This window comes from Bos javanicus, chromosome 16, assembly GCF_032452875.1.
Source record: "Bos javanicus breed banteng chromosome 16, ARS-OSU_banteng_1.0, whole genome shotgun sequence".
NCBI lineage: Eukaryota > Metazoa > Chordata > Mammalia > Artiodactyla > Bovidae > Bos > Bos javanicus.
Genome location: NC_083883.1, coordinates 31191363 through 31211151, shown reverse-complemented (window position 1 = coordinate 31211151; position 19789 = coordinate 31191363). Strand labels below are relative to the sequence as shown.

The 19789-nt window shown below is 37.8% G+C and overlaps 2 protein-coding genes across 7 annotated transcripts in view; both read right to left on the bottom strand.

The window, feature by feature from the left end:
• Window positions 1-8096, bottom strand: part of LOC133227664 (kinesin-like protein KIF28P) — an 80562-nt gene extending 72466 nt beyond the window's left edge. Inside the window, exon 1 of the mRNA XM_061382439.1 lies at window positions 7890-8096. Within this exon, the coding sequence (XP_061238423.1) occupies window positions 7890-8096 (207 nt within the window). The remainder of the gene's footprint in view (window positions 1-7889) is intronic.
• Window positions 7574-19789, bottom strand: part of AHCTF1 (AT-hook containing transcription factor 1) — a 95366-nt gene continuing 83150 nt past the window's right edge. For 4 of the 6 annotated variants that reach the window (XM_061382436.1, XM_061382432.1, XM_061382433.1 and 1 more), the window contains exons 33-36: window positions 17907-19740; window positions 13250-13383; window positions 12103-12185; window positions 7574-9396 (exon numbers count right to left, since the gene is read on the bottom strand). In XM_061382436.1, the coding sequence (XP_061238420.1) occupies window positions 9207-9396; window positions 12103-12185; window positions 13250-13383; window positions 17907-19740 (2241 nt within the window). In that variant the 3' untranslated portion in view covers window positions 7574-9206. Of the gene's footprint in view, window positions 9397-12102; window positions 12186-13249; window positions 13384-15122; window positions 15298-17906; window positions 19741-19789 lie in introns of those variants that run through there. The other 2 variants (XR_009729904.1, XM_061382435.1) reach the window with 2 other exon arrangements.

Genomic DNA, 19789 nt, shown 5'->3' with positions numbered 1-19789 from the left:
ATTTTGTTCTCTGATTATTCTTAGCAGCTGTTATGACAACAGTTGCTGTTATGGGTCCTCAGAACTTTTGAAAGGCTTGTCTCCAGTCATATTAACTTTCTGAGAATAGCATATCCAACACTCAGCTACGCTAATAGCATAAACTACAGCATCAGAGATCCATTCCCAACATGGCAACGCAAGATGCTACACTGTCCCACTCTCCAACAAAACTGGTGAAAAGTATTAAACAAAAAAAATGAAAATGAAAAAAAAAACAAAAGGAAATGGAAATGGTTCTAAGAGCAACAGCCAATGAAGAAAGATCTATTCAAGAAATCTATCAAAATTTGGTAAGAAAGGAGAGTCCATGGTGTTTAAGCAAGACTATTCCTTCTCTCGCCACTGTCAGCTGAACCAAGGAGAGACAACTCCAGACTGCTGGAGCTGAGAGCACAGGGCTCCCTTTCTCCCTGGGTCCCAGGAGGAGGGATTTCTTCCTGAGAGGATAATGTCAGCATTTCTCACCCTGCCCCCTTCCACCTGTGACTGAGGCTTCATGTGGGAAAGTATGGGTAAGAGGTGGGAGCTCCTTCTTCTACCCAGTTTCCATACATGGAACAGAGACTCTGCCTTGGTTGCAGCATGCTGAGAATACTCGGGTGCTGACCACACTTGCCCTGGCTCCCGAGGTGGTAGTTCTTTGCCAGGAGAGACAAGCTGAGATGACTGCAGGTTGCTGTTCTACACTAACCAAAAACTGGGCTTCTAGAGCAGGGCCATCATACAGAGTAGCTTCCTTGTGTCCCCACCCACAAATCCAGAGCCCTGGTTTAGAGATCTTGCCTGGGCACTTAACCTCTTCCCAGAGGAACTGACTTCATTTGCCCCCTTAGAGACGTCCAACACTAAGAGCACTCTTTAGAACAGAGGTGGCTGTGATGAAGGGCAACTCGGAGATTCAAGATAACAGGTTAAAGTACAGGTTCTCTGGTTTGGCTTCCCTGGTGGCTCAGATGGTAGAGAATTGGCCTGCAATGCAGGAGACCCCAGTTCAATCCCTGGGTAGAAAGATACCCTGGAGAAGGAAATGGCAACCCACTCCAGTATTCTTGACTAGGGAAATTCCATGGACAGAGGAGCCTGGCGAGCTACATGGGATCGCAAAGAGTTGGACACAACTGACTCACTTTTTTTGGTCTGGTTTGCTGGGGAGGAACCCACCCGGACTCAGAAAAAATATCAATCACTGATCTCAGAAACTAATCCTTTTTTAAAAGGAACCAGAATTTGATTGAAATAGTTCGTAGAGCAATTTATGCCCCTGGTCATTGTTGAAAATAGAGCAATCAGTCGGCAATCAGTGGACTTCACACTTTGGTGTGGTCGAGAGAAAGGGGGCCCTACAAAAACTGTTACCATCCCACAGTGACCAGGTAGGAAATAAGACTTCACTAAAATAATCCAGCCAATCACTAAACAAATGTTGGGGAAGTTCATACAAGTAGCCTTGTCCAGGCTTCAGAAGCAGCAATAGGTCTTTGACTGATCAGAGACCCTGAAAGGAATTACATGCCAAACTGCTGACTGGCAGGAACGCTGAAAGTAGGTCTTGAGAACCAACAGTTAAGGGAATAAATAACATGGACGGTAAAGAGTCACAAAACTTCCTGGGCCTGGGGAATCTGGCCAGTTCCCAGGGATCACTGAACATTCTGAGACTGACAACTAGAAATACAAACATTTAACACAATAGCCGAAGCTGCATCTTTGCATGTAAGCTGATGACTACCAGCCAGCCTGAAGCTTGGTGATAAAAGCAGGACTCCTTTGGATGGCACTCTCAAGTCTCACCCAGGGAATGTACCTTCAAATTGTTGACTCCAGATTGCTGTTCCAGGGACTTCCCAGTGTTCCTTAACTCTGGATGTAGGTGTTCCCCCAATTTGGTGATGTATATGGATATGTATTTTCTGCTATACTGCTTGTGGATCTTCCAACTGGGGCTGTGGCTTGAATCTGGATGTAGTGCTTCCCCAATCTGGTGATGTACATATATTTATCTCTTGCTATATTGCTTGTCCTCATACTGTAACTTACTATTAATATAAGAAACTTCCTTAATTCTTGCCTTCTTAAAGACAAAGTGGTTATTTTGCCAGTGAATTCTCTGAACCTGAAAGTCCTTCAGCAGAACACAAATCTTTCGGCAAAACAACAAATAAACAAGCAAATAACAATAACAAGCTAAAGAAGACTGGGAAGAGCAGCACTCAGATTTGCTACAATGCATTATCTAAAATGTCCAGTCCGTCCAATAAAAAACTGTGACCGCAAAGAAATAGGCAAGTAAGATCCATACACTGGAAGGGAAGCTGGCAACAGAAACTGAGAGAAATCAGATGCAGGAGTTACCAGAAAAGTAAAAACCATAAATATATTCACAGCACTGAAGGAAACCAGATTAAAGAAATAAAGGAAAGATTATAAAGGAATAATATAAACAATTTATTACATTAGATAATTTAGATGAAATGGACAAATTCTTAGACACCAAGTACGAAATACTCAAGAATAGACAATTTGAATAGACCCGTAACAAACGAAGAGACTGTAGTAAAAACAAAACTACTCATGAACAAATGGCTAGACTGCTTGATTCTACAAAGATTTACAGAATTAATACCAATTCCTCATAAACTCTTCCAAAACATAGAAAAGGGAATACTCCCTAACTTATTTTTATGAAGCCAGTATTACCCTGATACTAAGTAGAGACAAAGATATCTCAAGAAAATAAAGCTACAAACCAGTATCTCTGATAAGATACTGCAAGAATCCTCAACAAATCATTACTACCGTGAATCCTGCAACATATAAACAGAATTATATATCATAACCAAATGAGATTTATCCTAGGGATGCAAGCTTGGGTTTAACATCTGAAAACATTTCTATTGTTTCAATTTTATGGCCTTTGACATCCATGAATTCAGAAACAGCAAACAACTTAACCTTTCGTGCATATCAACCAATCTGAAGGCCACATCTCAAGCCTTTATCTAATCCCTTTATCTAATTCACACCCCAAGCCAGTGTTTCTCCCAACTCACATTACCCCAGAACCAGGTACCTGACAACTAGGCTGCACCTGGCCAACTGAAGTCTAGAGTCCAAGGAAACTATACTAACTATCCAATCCAAAAATTGCTCAAACTTGCCTACTGTGCGTTGCCCATCCCTTCCTGTGGAAACCACAATAAGGGTGTGGGCCAGGCATCCTTTCCTTCAGCCTTCTGACCAACTTTGATATTTCCCTGTATGGCTACACAGAATGCTCCTTTCTCTTGAAAATTATAAGGCAGTGATCACTGAATCTGTCACCTTATTATATCTGATTAAAACAAATCTTGGGTACACTTTAAAATAATGATCAATGTAATATGTATCAATAGAATAAAAAAAATCACATATCATCTCAATATGTAGAAAATGAATATGACAAAATTCAACACCCTTTCATGATAAACACACTCAAAACACATCAGCCACAGAATGGGACTTCCTCAATCTCGTAAGGGGCATCTACGAAAAACTTCAACAGCCAAGGCTGACTATTACTCTCTAAGATCAGGAAGAAGACAAGGATTTCTACTCGTGACGTTTCTATTCAACATTGCATGGGAGGGTCTAGCCAGGGAAATTAAGCAAGAACAGGAAACAAAAGCATCCAGATAGGAAAGGAAGAAGTAAAATGATAGCTATTTGCAGATGATATGATCTTAGAAAATCCTGAGGAATCCACTAGAAACTATTACAACTAGTAAATGAGTTCAGTAAGGTTGCAGGATGTAAAATCAATATATAATAATAGACTTTTTATACACTTTAAACAATTTGAAAATGAAATTAGGAAAATTTCATTTCTAGTACTACCACAAAGAATAAAATACTTAAGAATAAGGTTAACAAAAGAAGTACAAAACATACCCTGAATACCTCAAAACGCTATTGGAAGAAACTAAGATCTAAAATTTAGAAAAACATCCCATTTCATGGATCGAAGGAATTGGCATTATTGCAGGCAGATTCTTTACCCTCTGAGCCACCAGGGAAGCCTAGTATTAGGAGAAAAATCCCCAAACAGATGAACATTCAATTCAACTCTATCAAAAGCCCCCTTTCTTTGTAGAAATTAACAAGCTGATTGTAAAATTCATATGGACCTGACAGGCATCCAGAATAGCCGAAATCTTCAATCTTCAAAACGAAAAAAGTAGGATTCACACCAATCTCACAATTTAGTACAACCGACAGTGATCAAGAGAGTGTGGCACTGGCATACAGACAGACATACAGATTAATGTAATAAAGTGGAGAGTCCAGATACAAATCCAAACGTCTATGATCAACTGATTTTCAACAAGGCTGCCAAAATGAAGAATGGCCTTTACAAGGAATGGCACTGGGAAAACTTGATGGTCACACACGGAAGAATGAACTTGGATCATTACTTCACATGATATATAAAAAGCAACTCAAAAAGGACCAAAGACCTAAATGTAAGAGCTAAAACGAAAACAGAAAACATAAATCTTCATGACATTGGAGTGGGCAAAGAGAGATAAAACACCAAAAGCACAATTTTTAAAAATGGACTTCATCGAAATTAAAAATGTTTGTGCTTCAAAGGATAAAAAGGTAACCCTTTGAATGGGAGAAAATTTGCAAGTTGTATATCTAATAAGAAATTGTAACTAGAATATGTAAAGAACAGCTCAATATAAAAAGATAAACAGTCCAATTTAAAAATGAACAAAGGATCAGAATGGACATTTCCCCAAGGAAGACACACTAATGGGCAATAGTACATGAAAAGACCCATGACATCATTAGTTATCAGGAAAATGCAAATCAAAAAAACATGATATACCACTTCACACCAACTAGAATGGCTATAATGTAAATGTTGGCCTGGACTGGAGAAACTGGAACCTTCATACAATGCTAGTAGGAATATAAAAATTTCCAAGTAGGTGCAGCTGCTTGGAAAAGTCTTGACAATTTCTTGAAAGATAACAGAGTTACTGAATGACTCAGCAATTCCATGCCTAGGTATATAACCAAAAGAAATGAAAACTTGTGTCCACACAAAAATCTGTAAACAAATATTTATAGCAGCATGATTCATAATAGCTAACAGCGAACAGGTGGAAACCACCCTGACATTCACTGAGGAGTGGATGAACACAATGTGGTATATCCATACAATGGATTAGTATCCAGCCATAAAGAAATGAACTTTTGATACAACACAGATGACACAACATAAAAGTATGTTGTATCATATGATACGACATAGATAAATCTTGAAAACACTATGCTGAAAGAAGCCAGTCACAAAAGACTATATAATTCTATTGACATGAATTGTACACAACAGGGAACTATGCAGAAACAGAGATTAGTTTAATGCTTGTTTAGGACTAGGGAAATGAGGTGATTAAAAACGTTATAAATCTGATCGTGGTGATGGTTGCATCTGTGAATACATTACAAGTCACTGAATCATACACCATAAGTGAGCTAAATGTGTAGTATGTAAATTATCTCAATAAAACCATTTAAAAGGTGGCCTAGATGGTAAAGAACCTGCCTGCGATGTGGAAGACCTGTGTTCAATCTGGTTGGGAAGATACCCTGGAGAAAGGAATGGTAACCCACTCCTGTATTCTTACCTGGAAAATCCCATGGACAGAGAGAGGAGTCTGGTAGGCCATAGTCTATGGGGTTGCAAGGAGTCAGATACTGAGTGACCAACACGATGGTGAAAATAACTATAGCAGCTAATATTAAAAGTACTTACGTGTCAAACATTGTGCTCAGTAATTTACAGATTACTTCAAACTAGTGTTTCTAACGGCAATCCTGTGAGGTATCAACATCTCTATTTTAGACTTAAGGAAATCAAGGCTCAGAGCTTAAAACCTTGCTCAAAGCCACACAGTAGGTAAGGGATAGTCAGGTTTTAAACTCATGTTCATCTGACTTCAAAGGCTCCTGACAGTCGGGACTTCCTTGGTAGTCCAGTGGTTAAGAACCCACCCCCGGGGACATGGGTTTCATCCTTGACCCATCCTGGAAGATCTCACATTCTGCCAGCAACTAAGCTTGTGTGCTAAAACCACTGAGACAGTGCTCTAAAGCGGGCTAAGTCGCAACTACTGAAGCCCGCAGCTCCAGAGCCATGCTCTGCAACAAGACACCACTGCAACGCGAAGTCCACACGCTGCACCTAGAGTAGCCCCAACTTGCTGCAATTAGAGAAAGCCCCCACTGCAACAAAAAGCACAGAAACGAAGAACCCACGCAGCGCAACAAAGACCCAGTATGCCCCCGGACCCCCAAAGACAGACACTGTCTTACAACAAAGGAGTCTCATAAAGTTGGATCTCTGATCCCACAGCGAAAGCAACACTGGATATGAAGTTAGAAAATTAGGCAGGGTCTAGGTCACCAAGGCGGTTTAATAGTTGTCCGGATGTGATCTAGAGCTACCCCCAAACCATTTCCTGAATTCATTTTCTTTCTTCCTACTATTCCAGTCTAAGATAATCAACTTTGGTGGTAGATATGAATCAAAGGGGCCCTAACTATGTAATTGTTTTACTGCCCATTTCTATATCCTAGTTAACTGTCCCTCAGTGTGGTCATTTAATTTAATCACACATTAACTCTATGACATGTTTTGAATCTGTTCCCTGAGAAACTATGCCACTTTAGAAACCTTAATTAGGGGCTACACTACAGTGAGACATAACCACACTTGTGTCTAGTTATAAAGTTATCTAATCATATGTCTGCCTGATTCCTGAAGTATTTTCTGTAATATAGAGGAATGTTAAGGGACAGGACAGAATTGGTATCAACTGAGTATGTGCAAAGCAATATTTTCTATTAACGGATGAGAGTAAAAGCAGCAAACTACACAAGGGGGAAAGTAGATATAATATGAGGTCATCACTACATTGTATCCCATTCAGAATTAATTATTATCAAATAAGCCTTTGCATGTTGTTTCAGCATACTCTTATCCAAATCTTATTTATCTCCTTTATGGCCATTTCAAATTCTTCTAGCTCCAGGAAGTCTTCAAGTTCTGTGCAAGCAGAATGAACTGCACCCAATCTTTCTCTGGGTACCAAGATGATTCACCTTACCATGGTACATATTGCTATAAACCATTAACATACATAAGACTATACGCTGTTGAGAACGACGACTTTCCTTTGTATCCTCAGTTTCTAGTTCAGTGTTTGATCTTCAACAAATAAACAAAAGTCCGCTGAATGGATCAACTGTTCACAATTATCTTAAAATTCAACTATTCCGTTGATAATCAAAGACAGACAATTGCTAAAGGTCCCAGAATAAGTATAACTCATATTTTATCCTAAATGTTGTAGCAACAGTTTAATGACTGGTATTTTCGTAAAAAGTTATACAAATACAATTATACATAAAAGCATATAAAATACATAAGAGTTCATTCAGAACTGGAAATTTGTTTGCTTATGATCTGTTTTTTTTTGGGGGGGGGGGGGCGTAAAAACACATAGCACATGTCTATATTCACCAAACTGCATTGGTTTAAAAAATTATTGACAAAACATTTTTCTTGTCAATTTTTTTTTTATTGTGCTACTTGTGCAAAAGAATGAAATTGTTTTCTGAATTATGTTTAATTTAGATCTTTAAATTACTCATTTAACAAGTTCATTTAAATAAATTTAATATTCAGTAAAGGACAAGCAGCTTCAATACAAGTTTGATAATTATTATTTAAAAAATTAATAAAATGAAAGTCATAGTCAAACTTTCAACAAGGTAATGTAACATTTAACACTAACCTGACTAAAAGGCCGCACTCGTACTGCTACTTTCACACTCTCAGTACTTGGCATAGGCATTTTCATCATTTTCCCATTATTTGTACTGTTATTTGGTAGAAAAATAATGTAGAAGGTACACCGCTTATGCTTCACACTGAAACACTGAAAGCTTAGCCAACAAAAGCAGGCTGTTTCTAGACAATCAATTATTAATGGTCCATTCATTACACACTATCAATTACCTGTTATAATTTTACAATACTTATTTATTGATGAATTGTATAGCCCACATCAAGTATCACCACTTAATTGCACAGTCACATTGCAGAAAACAGAGTGGTTTTTCTTTTCCTTTTTCCACATCTACTCACACCCTTTACCCATCCTCAATACTCTGTGCCTGAGGTCCTATGAGAATTTGTCATTTTAAAACCTGAATGAATGTTAAGGGATTTCTGTGACTCAGTAGCAAGCTCCTTCACAGCGAGAATGTTTATAAAATTTGTTCAGACTTTTCATTCTATTAATATTAGGCACATACAAAGTGCACTGAATAGCCACAAAACAGCTTTTTAAAAAAAAACAAACACATTTCCTTTCTTACTACTCAAACCCCTTTAAGAAGTTGCTAGTGAGCAGTGAACCGGTCAGTCTAACCTGGATAATTAGTCTCTGAATAATTAAGAGACTTTAAAGATAATAGCCTTTAAACTTGCTGAACAAGAAATGCCAACATTATATTTAATCAATGCATTACTTGGAAAATTACTAATTTGAGGTAGAATACACAAAATATGTTAAACTACAAAAAAAGTGGCAAAATTACATGCCCATAATTCAATTTCAACATAGTAACAGCCTTCCTCAATTTAAGATTAGAAGTCTTAATCACAGAAGCAAAGTGCATAAATTATAAAATAGCAACTTAAAAAAAAAAAAAACAGTTCAGTCATCTTCAAACTGGTCTAATACTTTTAACTATAGACAAAGAAAATGGAACCAATATCTACTAGCATATAAAATCATTATTAAAACAGAAATCCCATCTCAAAAATCTAACAGACACAGACTACTGTAAAGTATACTTTATTTAACATTCCAATAAGCCATATTTACATATTATATAAATGTATGAAGTCTTATTATAAAATAGAAAAAACTGCCTGGACTAAAAGAATCACACTCCATATGGAGTTACTTTACTTATTGAAGACATTGTTTACAAAAATTTACAATAATTTATATAAATTATTTTCTTCCAAATTAATGATTTTTAATAATCCACACAATTCTGATGACTTTACAAATAGGTGTACATTAAAAAACTTGAAAAAATTACAGCATTTTTCTGCGTAGAACTTGCTTTGGAAAAGAAGACAACTTCTTCCTGCTCCTTCCAACAGTTTTTCCCGTTACTTCTGCAGTCTTTCTTGGTTTGCTCTTGACTCCATCAACTGGGCTTGCCAAGGGAGAAATCAGCTTAATTTCTACCGGGGGAGGTGACCAACTTTCTTTTTCTGTGTTTCTGAAATAAAGATATAACTCAAGTAAGAATAAACATGTTACACAGTATAAAATGTAGTCCACTTCCCAATATATGAAGAAATCTTAGGTATTACCTTTTTCTAGTGCTTTCATTTTATAAAGGAGAAGTAAAATAAAACTTTAGTCAAATAAACTAAGTTGAAGCACTTAAAGATTCACATGATAGAGATTATCATCTATGTTTGGGATCCTCAAAATAATTACTGTTTGCATTTTTGTTTAAATATTTCATATGCATTAATAAATACTACTGGTTTACAAGGAAGGGCCATAAGGAGAGTCCAGCAGGGCCATAAAATATATGAGAAATGGGAATTCTCAAATACCAGCAATTAGAAACTATGTCTGTATTTCAAAATATGAAGTAGTTTCCACATATACACAAAGCCAATTTATATGTAGTGTTATTAATTATAGTCAAAAGCTCTCATTAAATCAGTTTTTAAAGTAAGATAAAATGAGTTACTTTGTACTTTTATGAAATTCAACCATATCTAAGCAAAATATATCCAAAATGGGAGTAATTTTGTGATGGATGAAGTTTTAATTGCTAATAGTGACATAATCACAGGACTTCTATGTTTTTAATGACTTTTATTGATAGTTTTATCCCTCTTCACTAAAGAAAAGGTGAAACATTGCACTCCCCTCCCCAAATTCATTGTGAAAAAACAAAGCTTTGTTGAGTATTCAACTACCTCCACCCTACTGTGCTTAGTCACACAGTCGTGTCCAACTCTTTGTAACCCCACGGACAGCTCCTCTGTCCATGGGGATTCTCCAGGCAAGAACACTGGAGTGGGTTGCATACCCTCCTCCAGGGGATCTTCCCAACCCAGGAATCGAACCCAGGTCTCCCGCACTGCAGGTGGATGTTTTACCGTCTGAGTCACCAGGGAAGCCCTTCACTCATCCTTTTTAAAGAAGGGGTTTTCATGCTATGTTAAAACGCATATTAAAAAGCAGAGACATTACTTTTACTGACAAAGGTCTATCTAGTCAAAACTGTGGTTTTTCCAGTAGTCATGTATGGATGTGAGAGCTGGACTATAAAGAAAGCTGAGCACTGAAGAACTGATGCTTTTGACTGCGGTGTTAGAGAAGACTCTTGAGAGTCCCTTGGACTGCAAGGAGATCCAACTAGTCCATCCTAAACATCAGTCCTGAATATTCACTGGAAGGACTGATGCTGGAACTGAAGCTCCAATACTTTGGCCACCTGATGCAAAGAACTGATTTATCTGAAAAGACCCTGATGTTGGGAAAGATTGAAGGCAGGAGGAGAAGGGGACAACAGAGGATAAGATGGCTGGATGGCATCGCTGACTCAATGGACGTGAGTTTGGGTAAACTCCGGGAGTTGATGATGGACAGGGAGGCCTGGTGTGCTGGAGTCCATGGGGTTGCAAATAGTCAGACATGACTGAGCAACTGAACTGACTTTCATGCTATATAAGAAAGTAACCTTCTGCATTTAAATCTAGATGGTAATTGCAGCCATGAAATTAAAAGACGCTTACTCCTTGGAAGGAAAGTTATGACCGACCTAGAGAGCATATTCAAAAGCAGAGACATTCCTTTGCCAACAAAGGTCCATCTAGTCAAGGCTATGGTTTTTCCTGTGGTCATGTATGGATGTGAGAGTTGGACTGTGAAGAAGGCTGAGCGCTGAAGAATTGATGCTTTTGAACTGTGGTGTTGGAGAAGACTCTTGAGAGTCCCTTGGACTGCAAGGAGATCCAACCAGTCCATTCTAAAGGAGATCAGCCCTGGGATTTCTTTGGAAGGAATGATGCTAAAGCTGAAACTCCAGTACTTTGGCCACCACATGCAAAGAGTTGACTCATTGGAAAAGACTCTGATGCTGGGAGGGATTGGGGGCAGGAGGAGAAGGGGACGACAGAGGATGAGATGGCTGGATGGTATCACTGACTCGATGGATGTGAGCTTGAGTGAACTCCGAGAGTTGGTGATGGACAGGGAGGCCTGGGGTGCTGCAATTCATGGGGTCGCAAAGAGTTGGACATGACTGAGCAACTGAACCGAACTGAACACCTAAAACTAATACAACATGCTGTAAATAAACTATATTTTAATAAAACAGTTCGGTCACTCAGCTACATTAGTGAGATTTTAAGCGCTCATTAGCACTGACATACTGTGGTATTGGAGAAGACTCTTGAGAGTCCCTTGAACAACTGCAAGGAGATCCAACCAGTTCTTTCGGAAGGAGATCAGTCCTGGGTGTTGTTCATTGGAAGGACTGATGTTGAAGCTGAAACTCCAATACTTTGGCCCCCTCATGCGAAGAGTTGACTCATTGGAAAAAGACTCTGATGCTGGGAGGGATTGGGGGCAGGAGGAAAAGGGGACGACAGAGGATGAGATGGCTGGATGGCACTACTGACTGAATGGATGTGAGTCTGGGTGAACTCCAGGAGTTGGTGATGGACAGGGAGGCCTGGCGTGCTGCGATTCATGGGGTCACAAAGAGTTGGACACGACTGAGCGACTGAACTGAACTGAGTGCATGTAAATGCCCCAAAGAATGACCTTTTTCTGATGAGCTTCATTTCTCTCTTTTAAGTAGAGTTATATTATTTATTTATGAATTATATTATATTCACCAATATAATTTTATGAAACAAAACTGAAAATAAAAATTACAGCCTAGAAAAAGTCTTACTTGCTTGCTTGTTTTGTTTTTGCAGTCCTGATTCTTTTCACTTGTTGCTTTCCCACAGTTTCAGTTGTTTGACCATCATCTTCCTATGGGTTAAAATTTTTGAAAGATCAACATTAGCTAATTAAATATTCAAAATTTAAACTGGAAAAGTTCTATCCTGAGTCAAGGACTATAGTCAGACAGTGCTAAATGAATTTAACCTCAATAAATGATCAAATAGACTCTGTATTTTTTTGGTAGAAACCTTGGTCATCTAGGACAGCTCATTACCCCTCATCCCCACACGTTCAATTCATCTCCAAATCTTATCAGTCTTATTCTGGAGTCTTTCCATTGTCCACTGCAGTGTTCCACTGCCTCTGTCCAAATCCAGGCTCTGACTGCTGCATACGGATTAGACCACCATCAAATATTTTTTCCTCCCTAGAACTCATTTTTCAATGGAATTACTTAAAACATGCACATGGTTATCTGCTGGCTTGTAAACAGCCCCACCCCCATCCTCATGCACTGCAGGCCTCTGTGCTTTTGCATCTGCTGTCCTCTCTTCCAGCAGTGCCTGTCTCCTTTACCTCCTGTCTACAGCGTTATCTGAGTATAAATGATTATCATGCTGTGAAATAATTATTTGTATTTTTGCCTCCTCAATTAAACTGAACTCCTGAAAAACAAGGAATCTGCCTGAATTATTTTTGCATCTTTGTCACTGCATAGTAATGGCTCATAGCAGATAATTCAAGAAATGCTCATGAATTAAGATTGGTAAATATAAAGGTCTCATGCTCATACTTAATCCATAAACTATTTTAAATGTAGAGTTACATGCAACTAGTCAACTGTGACACACTCTCTCCAAGTGCGGTCTGTGGATGACACTCCAGGGGGTCTGGGACCTGCATTTTAAATAAATACATTCAAGTAATGCTTATGGGACAGTACAGTTTTAAAACCTTTCCCGTAGGCAATTTCAACTTCAGCTGCCAATAATACACCAAGAGTAATATACCAATCTATCTTAAAGCTAGGATCCCCAAAAGATAATTTTGGTCTTGGAGTATAAACACCTGCTGTTTTTGAAGAAGTTCACCTAGGAAGCACTGCTTAAAAAATAAAAGCATGCATACAAATAAAATCATGCATTTCTTACCAGTCCATCTGTATGTTTGGATGTATTCAATGGGTTTTTCCGCCTGGTCCTTAAAGCAGGAGGTGAGGAGACAAATTGAGAAGGTAAGTCTGAAACTAATTCTTGCAGCTGTGCAGGAGCCTCTATTTTTTTAGCTAAAGAAAGGCAAAAACAAAAAACAAAACACCATATATATGTATGTGCATTTTATATATATATATACACACACACATATAAATTCAACTTACAAAAAAAGTTAACACCTGTGAAGCACAATTAAGGGAAATAAAGCAAGGCACAATAAAAGAGGTGAGGTACAGCATATTTGAAGGTTTGAAATAAGGTGAAGAAGGTTTGTGGCAAGTATACTATCGGTGCCATTTTTCCAACAGCACTTGCTAACTTCATGTCTGTCTGGCACATTGTGGTAATTCTCGCAATATTTCAAACTTTTCCACTATTAACTATATTTGCTATGGTAATCAGTGATCTCTGATTGTTGCAAAAAGATTAGACTCACTTAAAACTCAGATGATGATCAGCATTATTTTTCCAATGAGCTATTTTTAATACTATCACACAGGACTGTAGTATTGTGTAAACATGATTTTTATATGCACTGGGAAAGCAAAAAAATTTGCGTGATATGCTTTGCTGTGATATTCACTTTATTATGATAGTAAGAAACCTAATCTGCAAATATTTTCATGGTGTTACTTCGTTCCTTAATTCCTACTTCTCCAGCTGCAAGGGTTTTATTTTAAAAAGCGATTTTCTTAACAAAGTAGAACTCAAACTCTCTTTCCTTTCAGCTCATTCTGAGCCAGTTGTTCCAGGCAAGAGGAACATAAGTCCACAGCATAAAAGGAAAAAAGCAGAGAAAGTAATAATATAGAAAAAGATTGATAGGAAGATATTCCACAGAAAAACAGAAACAGTTTAAGAATTAGTTGAAAATATGTCATTAAAAATATTTATCACATTCTTGAATGAATCACCATTCATATTAATGGTGATTAGCAATGCAATTATGGAAGTGGCAGGGTACAGCTGAACCAGTCTGCCAGAAGTTCAATCCTAGCTTCTGGATTTATAAGCTGTGGTACCAAAACCAAGTCACCTACACCTCTCTGTGCCTCAGTTGCTATAATATTCATAATAGTGCTTTAACATTACTGTGAAGATTAAAGATTAGAATAATGTTAGTATATGGTAAGTGCTTTATAGATGCTTGTATGTTATATTATTAAAGAATATAAAGAATGTAATTTACCAATCTCCAAAAGAAAATTTCCAAATTATAGAGTTCAATATATTTCATCTACTGGGACAATCAAGAGTTCTATGAAATGCCAAATTCTGCTTTTAAAGCATGTGATTCTTAATAAAAGAAAAAAGAGGAGTGAGGTCAGAAATAAAAGTCCTCTCTGCTCCCAGCTGACAAGTGGCATAAATAGCACTGGTAGTAATTCTCCTCTTTTGTAGGTAAAAAAACAGACAAACAAACCTATATTCTATAAAAAGGATACATTCTATTTTTCTCCTTCCAGGCTATCTGGAGCAACAGCCTCTTTGGCTTTTCAAAGACAAACTCATATTCCTCACTGAGTTTCCCTCTGCATCCAAAGGAACAAAAATGTATTATCACACGCAAAAATGTTTAGCTCCACATTCCTTCCATATGCTTCTAACAGCCAGACAAGAGTTGATTATATTTCTTTGTATGTCAATTTCTTGCCCACTTCTGTAAGCTTCCTGGGGAAAAGTTCTGATGGCGAGACTTAAGGGCTAGGAAGTTCAAAAGTCCTATAGATTCAGTCCTATAGTAACGTACTGGTAAACAGCTTTCTGGGAAAGAAAACAACAACAACAACAACAAAAACACAGCTCTGACTTACAGCATTTGCCTATTTCGGTGCTATAAATGTTCCATGGTTGGCTCAAAAAAAATTCCTGAGTATTTAGCAATTGGCTCTCATCAGCCAGCGGGAATAGGCTCCAAGACACCACTATTTACTCATTATCTGGGTGTCATGGGTGCTCAGTTTCACTGAACTTCACTTTCTTCACTGTGGAAAAAAAGAATAATGGTACCTAAACTACACTGGGTTATACTGAGAATCAAATGAACTGATAAATGTATACCCTAGTATAGACTCAGGCATATAAGCAAACCCTTCTTAAATATCTGCTGCTGAATAATGGAATTACAGAAAATCTACTGAAATGTCAAACTGTACATTCTTTTTAGCTAGTGCTTCTAAGATACGTGTTTGACATGTTTCAATTAAATAGAGGATGGCCTCCAGCTTTCTAATCATATAATATTTGTGTATCCACTCTTCTCTGTATCTCCTGTTGCTGCTGCTGCTAAGTCGCTTCAGTCGTGTCCGACTCTGTGCGACCCCACAGATGGCAGCCCACCAGGCTCCCCTGTCCCTGGGATCCTCCAGGAAAGAACCCTGGAGCTCCTATCCCTCCCTTAAAAAGTTAGTAGGCACAAGGGACAAGAAGAAATTCTAAGAGTGTAGAACCTATAATCTAAGGGCAAAGTAAGAGAGCAAACGGATCTTGGCAGCAATTGCTTTGCTGAAGTAGTGAATACACACAAGAACCCTACAGAGTAGGCATTATTACCTTCACTATAAAGATGAGAAAACAAGATTCAGAAAGCTAGTTAAGAGGCAGAAATGAGAGATGTAAGTCCCAAACTTCTTACCTCTAACTCATCTTAGAAGGTGCTTATTTTTAATACTAGAAAATCTGAAAATGATTCAAACACCTACCAGGAGAATGTTTGAGCTATCTGTGGCACGTAAGTGAGTTGAAATGCTACACACATTAACTTTTACACATTATCAATATGTAAAAAACAAAACACAAAACCATGAACACTCAGGGTTTTGAGGATATTTTCCAGTATCTGAAAAATGCTCATGAAGTAAGTAGGAGGTGGGAGGAATAATATGTATACATACACACAAACTATTGTGCATTGGGTTTTATAAAAAAAACTATATATCCAGCTAGAAGGATATATAAGCAGATGTAAATAAACAGTGGTTACTGGTCCTCTAGATGGCTAAATTAAATATTTTTAATTTCTAATTTTCTGTGGCAGGCATCTATTATTTTTATTATAGAAAAAGGTTACAGTTAAATGTATATGGATGAAGAATGTAAAGATAACAAAAATCAGAATTATTGAGGTGTTTGGCTATGATAGTCATGAAAAAAGTATGAGTTGTTAATGACATTCTTCTACCATTCATTGCTCTTTTTCATGTTAACTTTTATCTAACATAGTAGCTTAATAAAGTTAGCTAAAATCTCACATATTTGGTCATTTCACTTTCCTCCACGGAAAGACAGGCATAACCACACTTTCCTAACAGCATGAATAAACCAAAATAAAAATAAAAATGTACTCAAAAATGGCGGATGGGATGGGGAAAAGGAATGCCTAATAACTACAGATTCATTTTTAGAACAAATGATCAAATCTATGGCAAAGCATCCTTTTCTAGGCTCTTATGTAATATAACAACTTACACGAATACAATATATTTCAAGAGGTTTTTGCACAGCGAATGCTAAAGACAGAAAATTTTAGTTTGTGGATTTTTAAATGACTCATCTTTCTCTTGGCCTTCCTCAAGTCAGGAGGCAACTATACAGGATGTTCACCAATGCATTAAAAAATACATGCAAGAGTTCAGCACAACAGTCACCCACTTTACTTACACGTCCCTAATCTGCTTTATCAGCACCTTTTTAGATCTTTTTTCTTAACTGTCTCCCTCACTGAATTCTGCCCAACAAGAAATCTTAAAAGTGCAAATAAACTGTATATCTGTTTATGTACTTTATGTATATCTCTGCTTTATACATGGGCTTCCCTGGTGGCTCAGACAGTAAAGAATCTGCCTGCAAGACAGGAGACCTGGGGTTCAATCCCTGGGTTGGGAAGATCCCCTGAAGGAGGGCATGGCAACCCACTCTAGTATTCTTGCCTGGAGATTCCATGGACAGAGGAGCTTGGCGGGCTACAGTCCAAGGGATGGCAAGGCCTAAGACATGCCTGAGCGACTAACAGACACACTATACGTAAAGAGTGAGAGACTTCACTCCTGTTGAGATGGTATGAACTATACCTATCAAACAATACAATTCAAAGCTTGTATCATCAGTGAGGGAGGTTGGGCACGTAGCCTTGCCAGTTCATGGACAACAAGAAATATGGATTTAAATAATTTCTGTATCATAATCAAGATAATTCTACTGCTACTTCCCTTCAAAACAATTTGAAGTTGTGGACATCATCTGGAATATGAGACAAAAATGAAGGTTCTATCTGGGGAAAAACCAAAATCAAGTCACTTATGATATAAGGACAGAATGAAAAGAAATGATCCTATTCTAAAAAAAAATTAAACCTATGTCAAGTTAATTATAAGATTTAAAAAGTCACAATGAAGCAGAAAATTCTTGAATCTAAAAATAAACTTTAAAATTAAGATATTAATATTTTACTATTAAAAGATTTAAAAAGTTTTTTTCAGGAGGGGAATTCCCTATAAATCATTTTTAGGAGATATGATCCAACAGTGCCTTAACAGTTTAAGCTGAAGACTTTAAATGAGATGGAAATTATTCTTCAAAAAAAAAAAAAAAGTACCTTTCTCTTTCCTTGGAATCTTTGACACAGGAGGAGAAAATAAGAGAGACTCATTTTTTGGTTCAGAAAGGTCCGGCAACAAGATGGCCTTGGTAGATCTAGTCCGTGTGCTACGGGAAGATTTAGTCAAAGCAACTGTAGCAAGCAATCTTTCTTCTTGGGCATCTGGCTCTGTGTGTGCCGTTTCTTCATCTATGCACTTTTCTGGTATTGAACGTAATGAACGTTTCTGGCTTTGGTTTTCAGTCCTTTTTGTAAGCTTCTTCTTAGAGCTCATCACTGCAGCAACTTCCTCATTTGGCATGAAAACTGACTCTTCTAAAGTTGGTTTCCCGACATCAGTATTTTCACTTTTAGCTGGGGTGTTTCTTGTGGATCTCCTTTGGATGCTGAGACCTTCTCTCTTCTTGAGACTTCCTGCTTCTGTAACAGCCTTAGATTCTACATCTTCAGATGGATTGATTTTTCTTGGTCTACCACGTTTCCTAGGTGTAGCAGGCGTACCAAAATCTGCTTGAATAGTCAACTGGGAGGAATCAAGTTTGGAATCTTCTGTAACATCCAACGCACTAACTTCTTTCTTTTTAACCCTTTTACCACGTTGAATAGGCAGCTGTTGTTCAGCGGACTCCCCGTCTTGTTTATACCCTACACTTTCAGAAGCTTCCAAATGAGTACTTCTCAATTTTCTGGTACTTCTGCTAGGACCTGCTACTTTGCTGACTTTCAGATCATTTATAACTTCAACACTTTCCCGATTTTCTACAGATTTAGTTCTTCTAGGAGTCCTTTTTGTAGCAGATGAAAGCTTAACTTCTTTTCTAAAAGAACTTTCTTCAGTTGCTGCTTCCAACAGCTGAGATGATTTTAACCTTCTTAATTCCCTACCTGGAGTAACTTGTAATTCTTGTTCCACAGAATTAGCATTTTCTAATGTGTCTTGATTAACATCTTTTTTTCTCCTTCCTCTCCTAGGAGTAATAGCATTTTGAGGTATTTGCTGGTTATGAGATACTCCCTTGTCATCAGAACTGGCACTTTCCAGAGCCCCTGCAATTTCTTTTGTTTTCCTAGTTTTCTTTGTAACTGAAAGCCCCAGCATCTCAGGAGTAGCAACAGCGGCTGGCTCTTCCTGTTGTGCTGATTTGACATTCAGGTTTTGGACACGTCCTCTCTTGCGAGTTCTGGAGGAAATCATGTCATTAACCTCGCCGACATTTATAGTCTCTGTACTTGTTTCCTGAACAGTCTTAGTTGTAAAGTTGGCTAACTTGGTGGAACACTTTACCTTTTGGCTTATTAAAGGTATGTTTTCTTGAATGGACTGTTCCATTGTATCTGAAGTAATTTCTTTACTTCTTGTGTCTTTAATTACATCTAATAAATTTTCTGCAATTGCTACTTTAATTGGTTCAGGCACATATGGTAATGTCTCTACCCTCTGGGACTTCTGATCACTCGTTATGACAGATGGCAAATCTGCAACATGCCTGTGATTCTCACTTTCCTCACTGCATACATGTTTTTCCTCAGTGGCTGCATTAGCTGCTTTAGCTAACACATCAGATGCTGCAGAATCATCTGTCTCTACTTCTCCTTCTTCACCTTCCAAAATCAAGGTAAAGTTGCTCTGTGCCACAAAATGTTCTCCATCCACCTCAGCAATGTCACCCTCAGCAGAGTCTTTATTATCAGGTAAGTCACAAAACTGTTGCTCAATGGTATCAAAATTGTATTGAAGCTTAAGAGTTCCTGAGGGATACAACTCATTAAATGAAAGATTCCTAGCCTCTTGTCCTGAATCTTGACCTTCAAGCTTTTCATGTTCAATTACCTAAAATGAATTAAAGATAAGAGACTATTAACATATATATTTTAACCTA